At 54.5% G+C, this 13,713-nt stretch overlaps 1 protein-coding gene across 1 annotated transcript; it reads right to left on the minus strand.

Moving 5' to 3' along the window:
* Positions 1-5,344: 5,344 nt before the first annotated feature.
* Positions 5,345-7,384, minus strand: LOC144173192 (neprilysin-3-like). The gene has a single exon (XM_077701705.1). The coding sequence runs from the start codon at positions 7,278-7,280 to the stop codon at positions 5,409-5,411; it is 1,872 nt and encodes a 623-aa protein (XP_077557831.1). The 5' UTR covers positions 7,281-7,384; the 3' UTR covers positions 5,345-5,408.
* Between the last annotated feature and the right edge of the window lie 6,329 nt (positions 7,385-13,713).

Consider the following 13,713-nt stretch of genomic DNA (forward strand, 5'->3'; position numbering starts at 1 on the left):
ACGACGATGGGGCTAGCGAAGATCGCCCCGGGGGAGCGAGTATACAATTACATCAGAGACTTCCTTACAAACAGGACTGCTTCTCTTTCCGTCGGCAGCCTTGAGCCGGGTGACTTTGTACTGGGTGGCAGGGGTACACCTTAAGGGCCTGTACTCTCCCCTTTTCTTTTCGACGTCTCACTCCTAGGCCTGCTAGAGAGACTAAGCAACATCAAATACATTCACCACAGTCTGTACGCCGACGACATCACACTGGATCAGCGACGGAAGCGATGGGCACATTCAAGACACCAGAGGCAGTAGACACGGTGCGAGATTGTGTTCGAGAACGAGGACTAGACTGTTCTCAGAAAGCCGAGTTGCTCATCTACCGGCCTACCAGTAGGGGACGGAAGAGAGACCCGTCGAATCCCGACATCTGCGTCTACGCCAACAACCAGAAGATCGCAGTCGTAAACAGCATTAGAATCCTCGGCCTACGACTGCAATCTAATAGTCACAACAAAGAGACAATCCTCGAGAAGAGCACTCATCTCACCATGCGACTCATCTCCAGAGTGGCAAACAAGAATAGATGTATGAAGGAAGACACGCTCATACAGCTCGTACAAACCTTCGTAATTAGTAAAATCACCTACTGCATTCCTTTCCTACAACTAAAAAATGACGAGAAAGTAAAAATTAATGGCTTAATTAAGAAGGCTTATAAATAAGCAATGGGATTACCAGTTACCACGCCCAACGAACGCTTTGAAGCACTAGGCATCAATAAGTTGATTGAAGAACTAACTGAAGCGCAACAAACAGCCCAGTTGGAACGCCTATTTTTAAAAGAAAAACGGCACGACACATTCTGCAGTCACTAGGAATCCAAAGCGGAAGTTCCCTCCCAAATGAAGTTGACCTCCCACACGAATGGCGAAAATACATTCGCATCCCGCCACTACCAAGAAATATGCATTCAGAGCTAAACATTGGAAAGAAGACAAGCTAGAGCACGAGCCCTTGACAAACGTTTCGGAAACCATTGTGAGCCACGGAAGATTGTCTACGTTGACGCTGCCGACTACTACGACGGCGGCTCTTGTCTCAACGCCATGGCAGTTGCAGTCGTCAGCAATGACGGAGTCGCAATTGCGTCAGCATCCACGTCGGCCAAAGATCCCACTCATGGCGAGGAAATGGCCATAGACCTTACTATGAATTCTACCCGAGCAACCACAATCATAGGCGACTTGAAGTCCGCCACACTTAACTTCGCGAAAGGCAGGATCTCCCCTACAGCAGCCTCGCTGTTAGAGAAGACTACTAGCCAAAGAAAAATTCTTTTGATATGGACTCCGGCCCATTGCGGTCTACAGGGGAATGAACTGGCCCACGCAACCGCTCGAGCTGTAGTCAAACGAGTTACGTTACCCGCGATGCCACCACAACCACCATCATCACCACACCAGACCGCACAGGAAAGCCCAGAACAAGCACACATTATTAGATCTCACAAAGACAGGCTAGCCACATACAGGGATATAATAAATCACTACAGGTTACCCAGATGCAAATATCCACCGGCCCATCACACCCTTTCCAGGAAAGAGGCATTCACGTGGCGACGGCTGCAGACAAACGCTTTTCCAAGCCCTGCTTCCCTCAACCGCTGCTATCCAGACCTTTACTCAAACCTCTGCACTTGTGCAACAGCACAGCGTATACCTACACCACATGATATGGTCCGACCATGAGCTCAAAAAAAAAAAAAAAAAAAACACGACCGCCTATAATAGCAAATGCGATAAACATACACTTAAAAACAAAATTAAGACTGGAATAATGGGAAACTGTTCTGCTCAGCTCCACACCGGAGGCATAACTCACAGCAGTCCGGATGGCCGAAGCCGCCGCGAGGATCCAAAAAATCATGGCTTACGGCTGAAGGAGGGAGACCGTCAAGTCGACTACCGATCAGAACCTATCTCGGGCATCAAATAAAGTAATCTCTCTCTCTCTCTCTCTCTCTCTCTCTCTCTCTCTCTCTCTCTCTCTCTCTCTCTGTTCCATCCATTTAAACGCTTCGGTTTTAAGTTAAAAACCGCGGTATTCTTTCATTCGGCGCTAGTACCCTCGAAAAGAAACAAAAAATTGCTTTTTGCTTCACGTCGGTTATCGTTTCTGTCTTTTCGCTCGTATGTCTATCATTGTATTACTCAACTAAATAGCCGTTCTAAAGCCGTGGCCAACCCCCCCCCCCTTCCCGCGGGTATGAGCTCCCACATGAAGGGGACGATGAAGATGAAGACTATTGGTGTCGCATTGCGTTAAGTGATGAGAAGGCTGGAGTCGGGATATTCTCCCAGTCCCTCGATTGGTCCTTTTCAATTAGATTACCTGATTACACACCTATTTCCCAGGCGGAATTATTGGCAATAAGTCTGGATCTTCAAAAACTTCAGCATAGATTTTCGCATGTTGTTATTCTTTCTGACTCCCTCTCTGTGTGTTTCGCATTAACATCCGAAAAAGATACTTCAATTATCCGCACATTCCGGTCATTTGTTCTCATCAACTTTGTGAGGTTAGGCTAGTGTGGGTTCCAGGACATGCAGGAATCTCATACAATGAAGTGGCTGATCAATTAGCCAGTATGTGTCTTGGTGGCCCTGTGGTCGTTCAATGTCCAAGTAATAGCTTTTCATTGGGGGCACGATTTAGACGTTTACAACTACCCCAGACTTATCGGCAAGACGCCCTTCTCTCTTCTAGGGATTATAGCCACCTTCGTCATGCATGGAAGCCAATGTTTTGTGAATCAAGGATATGCGAGGTAGCAATCACTAAACTTCGGTGCAAAATTCTCCCATTAAATTTTTATCTTTATAAATCTGGTCTGGCTCCATCTCCGCAATGTCCGTTTTGCGACGAACTAGAAAAGATAGAGCATTTTCTGTTTAACTGCCGCAGCTTCTCCCCAATGCGACGCACGCATCTGGAATCAACCTTTAGACGCCTCCACCTTCCGCTATCTACTTCCGAGGTGCTGTAATTAGGCGCTTCACCCTAGGAGTCTGCCACAGGGGCTTGTTGTGTCCGCCCTTCACTCTAATGTTGCGGCGACAGGCCATTTTTCCTGCTAGCCAGCTAAGCATTTCACATTTATTTAGTTTTTATTCCTGACTCTACTTTCATATTATACATATTAAAAAAATTCTGTTCTCTATTTTCATTTCTAAATTTTGAGGTCTAAAAAATTATAGGTCACATCCTGATTAGGTACAAAGCTTCTTGGCCAATCCCCCGCGTGGGTATGTGTCATGGTATGAGGCAACCAACCAACCAACCAACCAACCAACCAACCAACCAACCTTGTGGGCATAAGTTCGCCTTTTAATTAAGCGGTAGTCGCCACACAGCCCGAACAATGCTTACAATATTGACGATCGCTGTGATTTTTTGTGAAAGAGGTGCCCTACCTTGCCGCCGCCAGTCATAAATTCTGCGCACGCGGTGAAGATTCGTATATAAGGCACTGCTTCGGTGTTATACATGATACTACCTGGCGTGCCAACTACAGGTGGACACTGCGGGGTGTTGTCTTGCTGGGTTTGAAAGGGGGTTCCGGACAACATTTTGAGCGTTTAACAAAACGAACAGCGCAGTCGTTGAGATACGCGGCGAATGGCATCTGTACCACGTAAACCCGTTTTACGTACAGTGGAAAACCCACATTTTCGCTGCTAAGTTTGCAACCCCTTTTCTTTTGCTTTTGAATCGCCTACCATTTTGCGCGTTTACGAGTTGGGTAGAACAGATTCCATCCGTTGGACTGCCTTTTCATGCAATCGCGGTGGAAAGCGTTGTCTGCTCGCTGTCGGCAAGTTCCGTCGACCCCGTGGCGCCTCTATTTAACATGATACAAGACGTTTGTACGCTGTCGTATTCGTCTCGCTTTATCCATTTTTCAACGGTATTGTCATACTCTCCGTTGCAAGACGTGGGCGCAGCGTGTATTCTGTATACTGTGTATACTATACTCGGTGACAACTTAAGAACGGCACCGATGATGATGATGATGATTTCTATTGGTATCCCCTTTGTATCGGGGTGACGACATGTCATCTGACCAAAAAGGACTAATATACCGAAAATTGCCGCTGTGCCTTATCACCGTAGCCGGATGTTTCTCCGCGCGGCGAAAGTAGGGCGTTACTGGGAATATTTTGAACATGGCGTGAGCTGTTCCCGTGATTTTTTGCACTTTTTATGCTGATAAACGACTCCAGTGACGACAAACAAACTGCGTGAGACAAGGCAGACGATATCACGCATTCATAGCAAACCCCTTTCAAAACGCGCGCGCACTGACGTCACGGGTCCGGCGCTTTGGCGGAGTGATACACATGAGGTGATGCCGTTCTTGAGTTGTAACCAGGGGCGGATCCAGGTTTTTTCTGAGAGGGGGGTCAGCTTCAATCAGTGATGATGATGATGATCATGAGGAGGAGGAGTCTTTTTTATTTACAGATATTTCGGAAAAGGAAAAATTTAAGAAATATCAAGAATCGTTAACTAGACTTTTTCTACTACCTGAGGGGTCATCGTATTGGGGGTATAAGTTCAAAAATTAAGGGAGGGGTCAGGACATCCGGACCCCCCCTCTGGATCCGCCAATGGTTGTAACCGAGTATACTTGAGCACGACGATCGTTTGCCCGGTGCCGACGAGGCTTCGGTATACGGAAGGCGATGAAGCCGACGCTGTATACCTGTACCATCATAGCTTCCTGCGGTGTACTGTAGAGGCCTTACCTATACAGATCTCGCTACCTTGCCGCAATTCATAATGCGTAGTTTCAGGGGCTTCACACAATGGAGCGGTAGCGCGCGTCGGAGCACCCCAGCCGATCAACGCTTGCTTTCAAACGGGAATTGTTAGCGGACGTGTGCGCGACCAGGCCTGTAATCGTCCCGGGTCGGCGCTGCGCTACCTTGCACGGGGCTACCAACGGCTCGGTAGGGTCTAAAAGACAATTATCACGCCACGTGAACAGTTATGAGAACAAAAAAAATCAAGCTCAACAATTTAGCCTGAAGTGGGAGGTCGGAGTGGATAGAATCGTTTCCACCTGTGTTTCTTTCTGTGCGTGTCTTATCCTGTACACACTGCTGCTCATGCTGCCATTACGTTAGGTCGATCGGCTGGCATGCAAGAATTCCCCTCCGCTGATTGGCCTATGAGACGCGCATGCACCCCAGAATATGCTCAGGCTTAGATAGCAGAGTACATCTAAAGTAAAACCACAAGCGAAACTTGCTGGCGATGCCATGGGCTCTTTACTGAAGCTCCCCACACCCTGTGCCGACTTTCTGCTCCCCTGGGATGGGAGCACCGCGCTGAAGACCTGCTCTCACGTAAGTCTAGACCAGCAAATCGCATCGCTCTCGTGGGTTCATGGGATCGTCCGGCTGGCACTTGAAGGACGCGGCAAACTCTTTCATGTTTCTCATGACAGCGTTGCACATGTTGTCTTCGTGTCCACACCACTGGTGGCAGCTGCTGATGAAAAATATCTGATCGGGCGTGTACTTCTCCAGCCCCTTGAGTAGGACGTGCTGGTGAGTCCTCTGGAACGCCTGGTACGCCAACCTCAGAGCACTCCCTTCGAGGACTGCCTGGCCGCCGCCAGGGTGCGGGCACTGCATCCGCGCTCGGAACTGCTCAGCAGTGCTTTCGTCCCACCAGTTCCGGTGCCGACCATGATCGTCGTACCAGCTTCCCTGCTCATCCAAGACGTGCAGCAGCTCGAAGGCCATGCGCTGACCCAGCCCGGCGTAGTTGAAGGCCGCCGGCAGCGTGTCCTCGAAGAACGGTGTGTTGAGAATGCCGGCCGACACGAGAATGTTGTTCTGCTGCGGGGTGTAGGCGACGTCCACGGCCGCTTGGTTAGCCTCGGCCGCGTCAGGTGTGTGGCTGTTGTGCTCAGTTACAGCCAGGTAGGACTTGAGAAAGTCGGTCACTGCCAGGTTGCCGAGGCGGGAGTAATGGCGGTTGACTTGCCGCTCGCTGCGCTGCCGTGGCAGCAGCCAGGATAGCTTTCGCAGTTTGTTCTTGGCCATTGCCTTCGAGCGGTCGGTCATCCATTGGCTGGCGCGCACTTGAATCGTGGCGGCCGCGCGCAGACCTTCGGCAATGGACTCCAGCGCCCGGCGCGAGCGGCGAGTTGCGAAGTGGCGCACCACGAAGGCGTTGTACGCGAGCGGCATCAGGTTTGCTGCTTGTGCCAGGCACGTTGTCTTTACCAGGCCTGGACTGGTCTCCATCGGGCCGAGCCTGTTTTCCAGCGTCGCGTGAAACAGCTCGTACTGGGTGAGCGACCCGAGCACGCGTGCCGTGTGCCATGCCACGTAGCGGCGCAGTGCTGGATCTCCGCGGTGCCTGCGCAGGAAGTTCGCGAAGCCGCGGACCGTGAAGGGGAGCTGTACCACCGTCGGCGTGTGGGAGTTGGTGCCTGGCAGCTGTGTGAGCCAGTCGCTGAGGGAGCCGGTCTCGTCTGCGAGCACCTCCATGGGCACCGTGCGCGTCGGCTGGTCGGCCCGGACGATGGCCGTCACGGCGTCCAGCTCCCGGTCTATCAGCTGCAGGTCGTGCGCCACGGCCCGCGGGTCGTCGAGGAGGGCGAGCTCGGCCACACGTCGCACGTAGTCCGGGTTGCTAGGCGGCACGGATGGCCGAACCGGCTTGAGGCTGATCGTGCTCCCGTTGAAGCGTATGGCGAGCAGAAGGTGCAGGCCGTGCCGCACCGACAGCCGCAGTACGGCCCTGAACGTGCTGCCCACCGAGGCGCTGTTCGGGGTCAGGCCCAGGTCGACCAGCAGCGCGCGCAGCGCACCGCCGTCTCCGCCGGGCGACAGGCCCGCCACGCAGCCCTGGTAGAGGGCTACCACCTTGTCCACTGCCGACTGGCCATGGTGCGGCACCACGTAGGCCCCCAAGGCGTAGTTCATGATCATCTGCACGCGCGTGCTGGCGGGTTCCATGCGCGGCCAGCCGTCGCACACGAAATGCTGCATGTCTTGGCAGGGCCTCACGCTCCGGCTCAGGGATATGTTGAGCGCCAACGCAGCTGTGCGGCACGACATCGTCGAGCAGAGTCCCGGCGACGATGCCGTGCCGCGGCGACCGAGGCATGTAGCCAGCCCCAGCAGCGACAGGGGCAGACCGAGGAGCATGGCCCCGGTGACGCTGCAGCGCCATTTGCTCCGGGCGCTGCCGCGTTGGTCGCACGACATCCCTCCAGAACAGAACGCGCCGATGGCTGCCGTGGCCGCCGCTCCGGCCGCTGTCCCTGCCGAGCGAGGAGGGGCGAGGTTGCGTGCCCGGCCGCACGCGCCGGGCTCGGGCCGTGCAGCCGGGGAAGACGCGGCGCTAGCAGCTGGCAGGGAACGGGATGTGTTCAGATACACTGCACGCCTATTGGAACACTGTATATTAGAACTATCTTTCTCGGGGTCATATTGACAGGACAATGTGACAACGTCTGTCACATTGACAGACATAGAGTGACGCTCAAAAATGAAAATGAGCGGTCAATCTCCTTGTGCAGAGCTGTGCGCGGGTCGAAGTTACCGTGTTTGCCCGTTCCAGCCCTCAGATGCTCATTGGCATCAACAGATGCTTGCGTGACTTGCTACGACTTGCATGACTTGAGAATTATTATTTTTTTGAATGACGCCGTTTCCCTCAGTTACCTATTTCACTGCCCCATTTGAACGCTTCGGCCTCGAGTATTCTTTCATTCGCTGCCACTAGCCTCGGACACACACAAAATTCCTGCTACCGGAAGACTCCTTTGTTAAAACGTGTCCCCCACCCCTGCGGTTATTCTTCCTGTCTGTCTTCGCACTACTATTTTTAAGATTGCATTCCTTGACTAAGTAGGCGTTCGTCCAATCCCCCACCCCCCCTGTGGACCATTATGCATACATTAAAGAAGTAGAGATGTCGTTATATAACTTTTTTCTTTTCTCTAACCACTGATGATTGGCCGATCCCCTGATTGTGTATGTGCCATACTTGAAGGAACAGCAACAACGTTGGGCCCACCGGCTCAGCGGGCCAAACCCGGCCGGGGTTTGTCCCGCTACGTTCTAGGTGCTATAAATAAGACGAATTAAAAATTCGCCCGTAACACATTTTCCCCAAGCTACAGCCTTTTAGATGCGACGCATCTCATTCACTCGCCTTGTCCCTGCATCCATCCGGCGTTGTTGCCGGCGTTGTCGGCGTCCACCCCTCCCCCATTCTCCTCGCCGCGCCAGCTGTGCTCTCCGCCGCTCACCCCCTCTCCTCTCCGATAGCGAACACTCTCTCGCGAGGGGCATTGGATTGGATTTCATTGGATTGGCTTGGCTTGGCTTGGATTGGAACTCTGCGATGCTTCGCATCACCTCAGGGTTCCCCTCGGGAAGATGGTGTAATTTTTGTTTTAAAGCGAAGTTCTCATTGATGGCGTCTGTAGCTCGAAAACGGGTCAAGTGAAAGAAAAAAAATTCATTTACGTTGAAGTGGCAGCCAAAAAACATCCCCCTCGCGAGGGGCACGATCAAATGCAGAGCATTTCCGGGGGCGCACGACGTTAAGTTGTTTGCGTTACGTTAATGTTGTTGCACTTGTTGCTCTTGGTTGTTGTATTGTAATTAAATGAGGAGACGTAATTACGTGGTCACGTGACATCATTTATTAGCAGGTGGGTATGATTATTCTTCTCTTCTCTTCTCTCTCTTTTCTTCTCTGGCTGTTGTTGTTGCGTCGTCGACGTCTAGATGCCTCTGGTTGAGTTAGTCCCCCCATTCGAGGGAGTCGATGGGAGACGTCATTTTTGAAGTTCTTGTTCTTGCTGCTGCTGTATCAGCAGCTTCTTGACGTAGTTTGAATGAGTCAAGGATATCAGGCGCGTTCGTAGCCCTCCATTCTGTGTCGGCTTTGTGGCGCAGTGGGTATACAGCACCATGCATCTTGCGTTCCGCCCGCAGGGTCGTGGGATCGAAACCAGGCGCCGGTAAGTATTATTTTTTTTATATAGTGTAGGGGGAGGGGTGCGGACTACGATGGACAACTAGAATGGGTGACATCGTGAGTTAAAGAAATGCTCTGCATTTAAAAACGCTTCCCGTGGCGGGAATCGAACCTGGGTTCCTTGCGTTATGAAGCCGGCGTCTATCCGATTGCTCCATTTATTTATTTTTTATTATTACACGGGAGAATACGCCCAAACATGACAGTACGAGGACTACATAGTCAAGCAAACAGAATAATACACTAAGTTAGGAAAAACACAAATACATCAAAATTCAGGCAAACACACACAAGCGTTCAAAAGAGGGAACCAGTCAGGTGGTTGGTGAAACTAATTCTACACACTATGTACAAATGCCACAGTTTCTCGGAAATATGACTGCTCATCTTGGTGGCTCAGCATGCCTATCACATAAGCGACAGCGCCACATACTGTACAAACCAATGAACACAGTCATGTCATAGGGTGGCTCATCAGGATAGCCGAATGGTAAAAAACTGTGGTCGATTCCTCTGTCATAGGAATCAGTAAAATACGGAAGTGAAATTTGCAGCGAAATCTGCAGCTGAGCATGATTTGTGGGTCCGCGGCTGTTTTGTGGGTGTGCTTGGCGAGTGACGTCCTGCTGCCGGGTCGCTTCGGCAGAGGTGACGGATATGACGGATTTCCGTGACGGATATGACGTCAGTGAACTATTGGAGTATCGCGGCATAAAACACGTTCGTGTTAAAATATAAAACCCGAAAACGAACAACCCTGAGTATAACGTACTCACTAGTACTAAAGGTTTCTTCCCCGCAAGAAGACCCTGTGTGCAGGGATGCACCCTTTACAGGCCGCTTGCTTCGTTGTACAGGCGTCACTTCCGTGACGGATAAGACGTCAGCGAAATCTTCGTGTATCCGGGAATAAAACACTTTCGTGTTAAAATCGGATTGAGAAAGGCGTGATATCCACGCCTTTTCTGCGCGTTCGCAGCAAAATGTCCCAGAAAAAGACAGCATCTCTGCAATCTACAAAACAGTGATCAATTGTCTGGTCGTGAACAGAGGCGTTAGTCGGTCGACCGAGCTATAAAGAGACCCCGGTCATTCATCCAAGTTTTAACAGGGAGCGTACCAGTGTGGAATTTAAAGAAAAATGTTTTAACACCTGACGGAACACACATTTTGCACACACTATTAAGGACATCCTGGTACGGACACTGGAGGTACGGAACACGATATAAAGGCATGGGAATAAGCCCAGAAAAAAGGACATCGGAAATAGACTCGCGCGGAGCATTAAATATGTACTCAAGGCTAAACCGAGCCTGTAAGAAGCGAAACGTGTCCACCACTTCTTAGAGGAAACCCCGTGTACCTCGGACTGCTTCCACAGATGCCTAAACACCACAATATCAGGGAGAAAATGTGCAAGACGTGTTTGCAGTGCAGCTTTCAAAAATGGATGTGAACATCTCGAAAGTATGAATAAACGATAAACAAGCTGCCAAACAAAAAGATGAACAAGCCCAAGGGCCCCTTGCACAACCGGGAGAAAAAGGTTATTTCGACGCATTGGCTCACCACGTGAACTTTAAATGAAAGTTGCAAAAATTCGGCGAAAAGCCTGTATACCGAGTAAAGAGCAATTTGGATTTGGAGAGGAATGCATGGACGTGCAAAATTGGAAAAATACTGCACCTCGGACCTGAAGCTGCTACAGCTGCGGGCAGTATGGAACCGGGCGGAGCGGAAGACGCAGCGCTCGGGGGACAGGGCAGACTGGACGGAGTACCGTCGCGTGGATGCTGCCTGCCGACGACATGCCCACCGCTACAGGGTACATTTCACTAGCGCAAAAGACGGACCACACGAGTAAGAAAAACACGGGACGTTACTCGTGTGGTCCGTCTTTTGCGCTAGTGAAATGTACCCTTTATCGTCTAACCAACTAGCCCAACTTTCCGTCCTTAATGCCCACCGCCTCAACCGGCAACGGTGGGACGAGCTGTGTGTCAGCTTGGAGGAAGGCCCGCGCTGCCGTCGACTCTGGAGCATCTTCCGCTCCATCTTGAAGCCCCGGATAAACCGCAACCCCCTGGCCGCCCTGTCCATCCGCAAGCAGGCCAGCTTTGGGGAGCTGCCCGAACTCTTTGCGGAGCACTTCCTGCCACAGCACCAGGCGGAACCAAGGACCGCGGAACCAAGGAGCCCGAGGGACAGCACCCGCTCAACGACGCCCAATCACGGAGGGCGAACTCCGCAGTGCCCTCCGAAGCTGCAAGCGCAAGTCGGCGCCAGGGGCAGACGGCCTCACCTACCAGATGATACGCAACCTGGATGAGGTGGGGTTCGGCAAGCTCCTGGTGGCCTACAACCGCATCTGGGAGATGGGGCAGCTGCCGCCCGAGTGGCTGCTCGCCATCATGAGGCCCATCCTCAAGCCGCGGAGGGGCCTCGGGGCGTCACGGCATATCGCCCCCGGGCTCTCACCGCCTGCGGGTGCAAGCTACTGGAGTGGGTGGCGCTGCGCAGGATGGAGGCCATCGTGGTGGAGGAGGTGATCCCGGAGCAGCTCAAGGGGTTTCGGAAGCACCGAGCGGCGACCGACTCCATCACTGACGTGGTGGCGGCCCTGGAGCACGCCCGTGCCACCAGGCAGGTGGCTGCCCTGGTGCTGCTCGACGTGAAGGGCGCTTTCGACAACTTGCAGCGCCCCGCTATCTCCTTTGCCATGGAGGAGGCTGGCATTGCGGGGAAGCTCCGGGCTTCGTCGAGGCGTTCCTGACGGGCCGAACGCCACAGGTGCAGGTGGGGAACGTCTTGTCTGCACCTCGACCAGTGGATGTCGGCGCCCCACAGGGCTCCGTCATGAGCCCCTTCCTCTTCAACCTGGTGATGGCAGCACTGCCAGGCTGCCTGCCCAGAGGGGGGGGGGGCACAAGGTACACATGTCGGTGTACGCCGACGACATTGCCCCGTGGGTGCTGGGACCGAAAGGAGACGGCAGGGCGGTCGTGCAGCAGCTGTAGGCAGCCGTGGATGCCTGCGGTACAAGCTCGAAGGTGTCGGCCTGAAGCTGTCGGCTGCAAAGACAGAGGCCATGCTGGTGCACCCGAGCGCAGCCGCCCGCGTACGGACGAGGAAACTCCACATAGACGGCGAGGAGCTCGAGTGGAAGACCAGGGTGCGCTACCTGGGGCTCATCCTGGACCACAGGGTGGACTTCCGCCAGGCCTCCAAGGAGCTCCGTGCCAGGGCACAGCTGGCCACCTCGGCCGTGCAGAAGATGGTCGCCCGAGACAAAGGCTGCTCCGAGCAGACAGCCCTGCGGCTGTACAGCGCCTCGGCCGCGGGGCTACTGATGTACGCGCTGCCGCTGGTCAGCCTGCGGAGACCCAACTGGCGGCAGCTGGAGGGCGATCATCGAAAGGGCGTCCGCGCCTGCCTGGGCCTGCCCCGAAACTCGCAGTGCGACAGGACGCTGGCTGAGGCAGGGGTGTGGATGCTGGAGATGACGGCCGAACAGCGGGCCCTGGGCCACATCGACCGGCTGCGCCGAGCCGAGGGTGGCGGTCCCCTGCTGTAGCGGCTGCGCACCCACCGGCACTCGCGAATGGGGCGCATGCTGGCCCGGTACGAGCAGGTGGTGGGCATCATAGACATGGGGCCCTCCAGCCGCCCTCCGGACCTGGCGGCCGAGCTGCACCTGGAGATTCCGGGCCTGAGCAGCAAGTGGCGAACGCCCCACTGCGGGCTGCTGCAGCTGGCCCGGGCCGTCGTCTGGAAAGACCTGGAGGGCCACAGCCTGGCCTACTCGGATGGCTCTGTGCGGTGGCGGCAGGGCTCGGCTACAGCGGCCGCCGTGCTGAGGGAGGCCACCCGGCAGGCCCGGCTGCACTACGGCGCATCCTCGGCCACGGCAGAGCTTGTGGGGGTCCAGCTGAGCCTGGACCTGCTGCTGGAGCTGGAGCCCGCACCCGAGCGCTGCGCCCTGCTGTGCGACTCCCGGGTGGCTCTGCTGCGCATCCGGGAGGGCGACCCGCAGTCCCCTCTGGTTCGGGGCGTGCGCGAGAATGCGGAGCGGCTGGCAGACAGGGGTGCCCGGCTGCGGCTGCAGTGGGTGCCCGGCCACATCGGGCTCGAGGGCAACGAGCGGGTGGACGAGCTGGCCGCCGAGGCCCACGAGCTGACCCCCTCGGCCACGGCTGCCCAGGCAGCGGCGGACGACTCCCGCCTGCTTATACAGCGGCACGTGCGGGCACAGCACCCGGACCCACGGCGGGCCGCTGGAGAGGCCCCACCACCTGTGCGGGCCGCACGGCTGCCCCGACAGCAGCGTTCGGCAATCCTGCGCCTCCGAATGGGGGCTGTGTGGACTAGAGCACTGCACAGGCCTGATTTTAGGGCCCGGGTCCGGCCCGAGCCCGCTTCGCGAAGCCCGAGCCAGACCCGGGCCCGTAACACCTAGCGCGAGCTCGGTTCGGGCTCGGGCATTCGTAAGTGAGCCTGGCCCGAGCCCGGCCCGGGCCTTCCATCTCAAGCCCAGGCCCGGCTCGGCCCGGTGATTTAATTTTTGGCCTAGGGAGGGCCCGCGCGTGTGACCAGGCCCGGTCTTTGACACTGAAGAAAGTTTGTTTATTATATTTCGGGCGATTACAC

The sequence above is a fragment of the Haemaphysalis longicornis genome, unplaced genomic scaffold (genome assembly GCF_048455015.1).
Source record: "Haemaphysalis longicornis isolate Haplotype H1 unplaced genomic scaffold, Haemaphysalis longicornis Haplotype H1 scaffold_1, whole genome shotgun sequence".
NCBI lineage: Eukaryota > Metazoa > Arthropoda > Arachnida > Ixodida > Ixodidae > Haemaphysalis > Haemaphysalis longicornis.

Excerpts from the sequence above, each read along its gene's own strand:
- LOC144173192 (XM_077701705.1), bottom strand. The coding sequence starts at position 7,280 with ATGTCGTGCGACCAACGCGGCAGCGCCCGGAGCAAATGGCGCTGCAGC.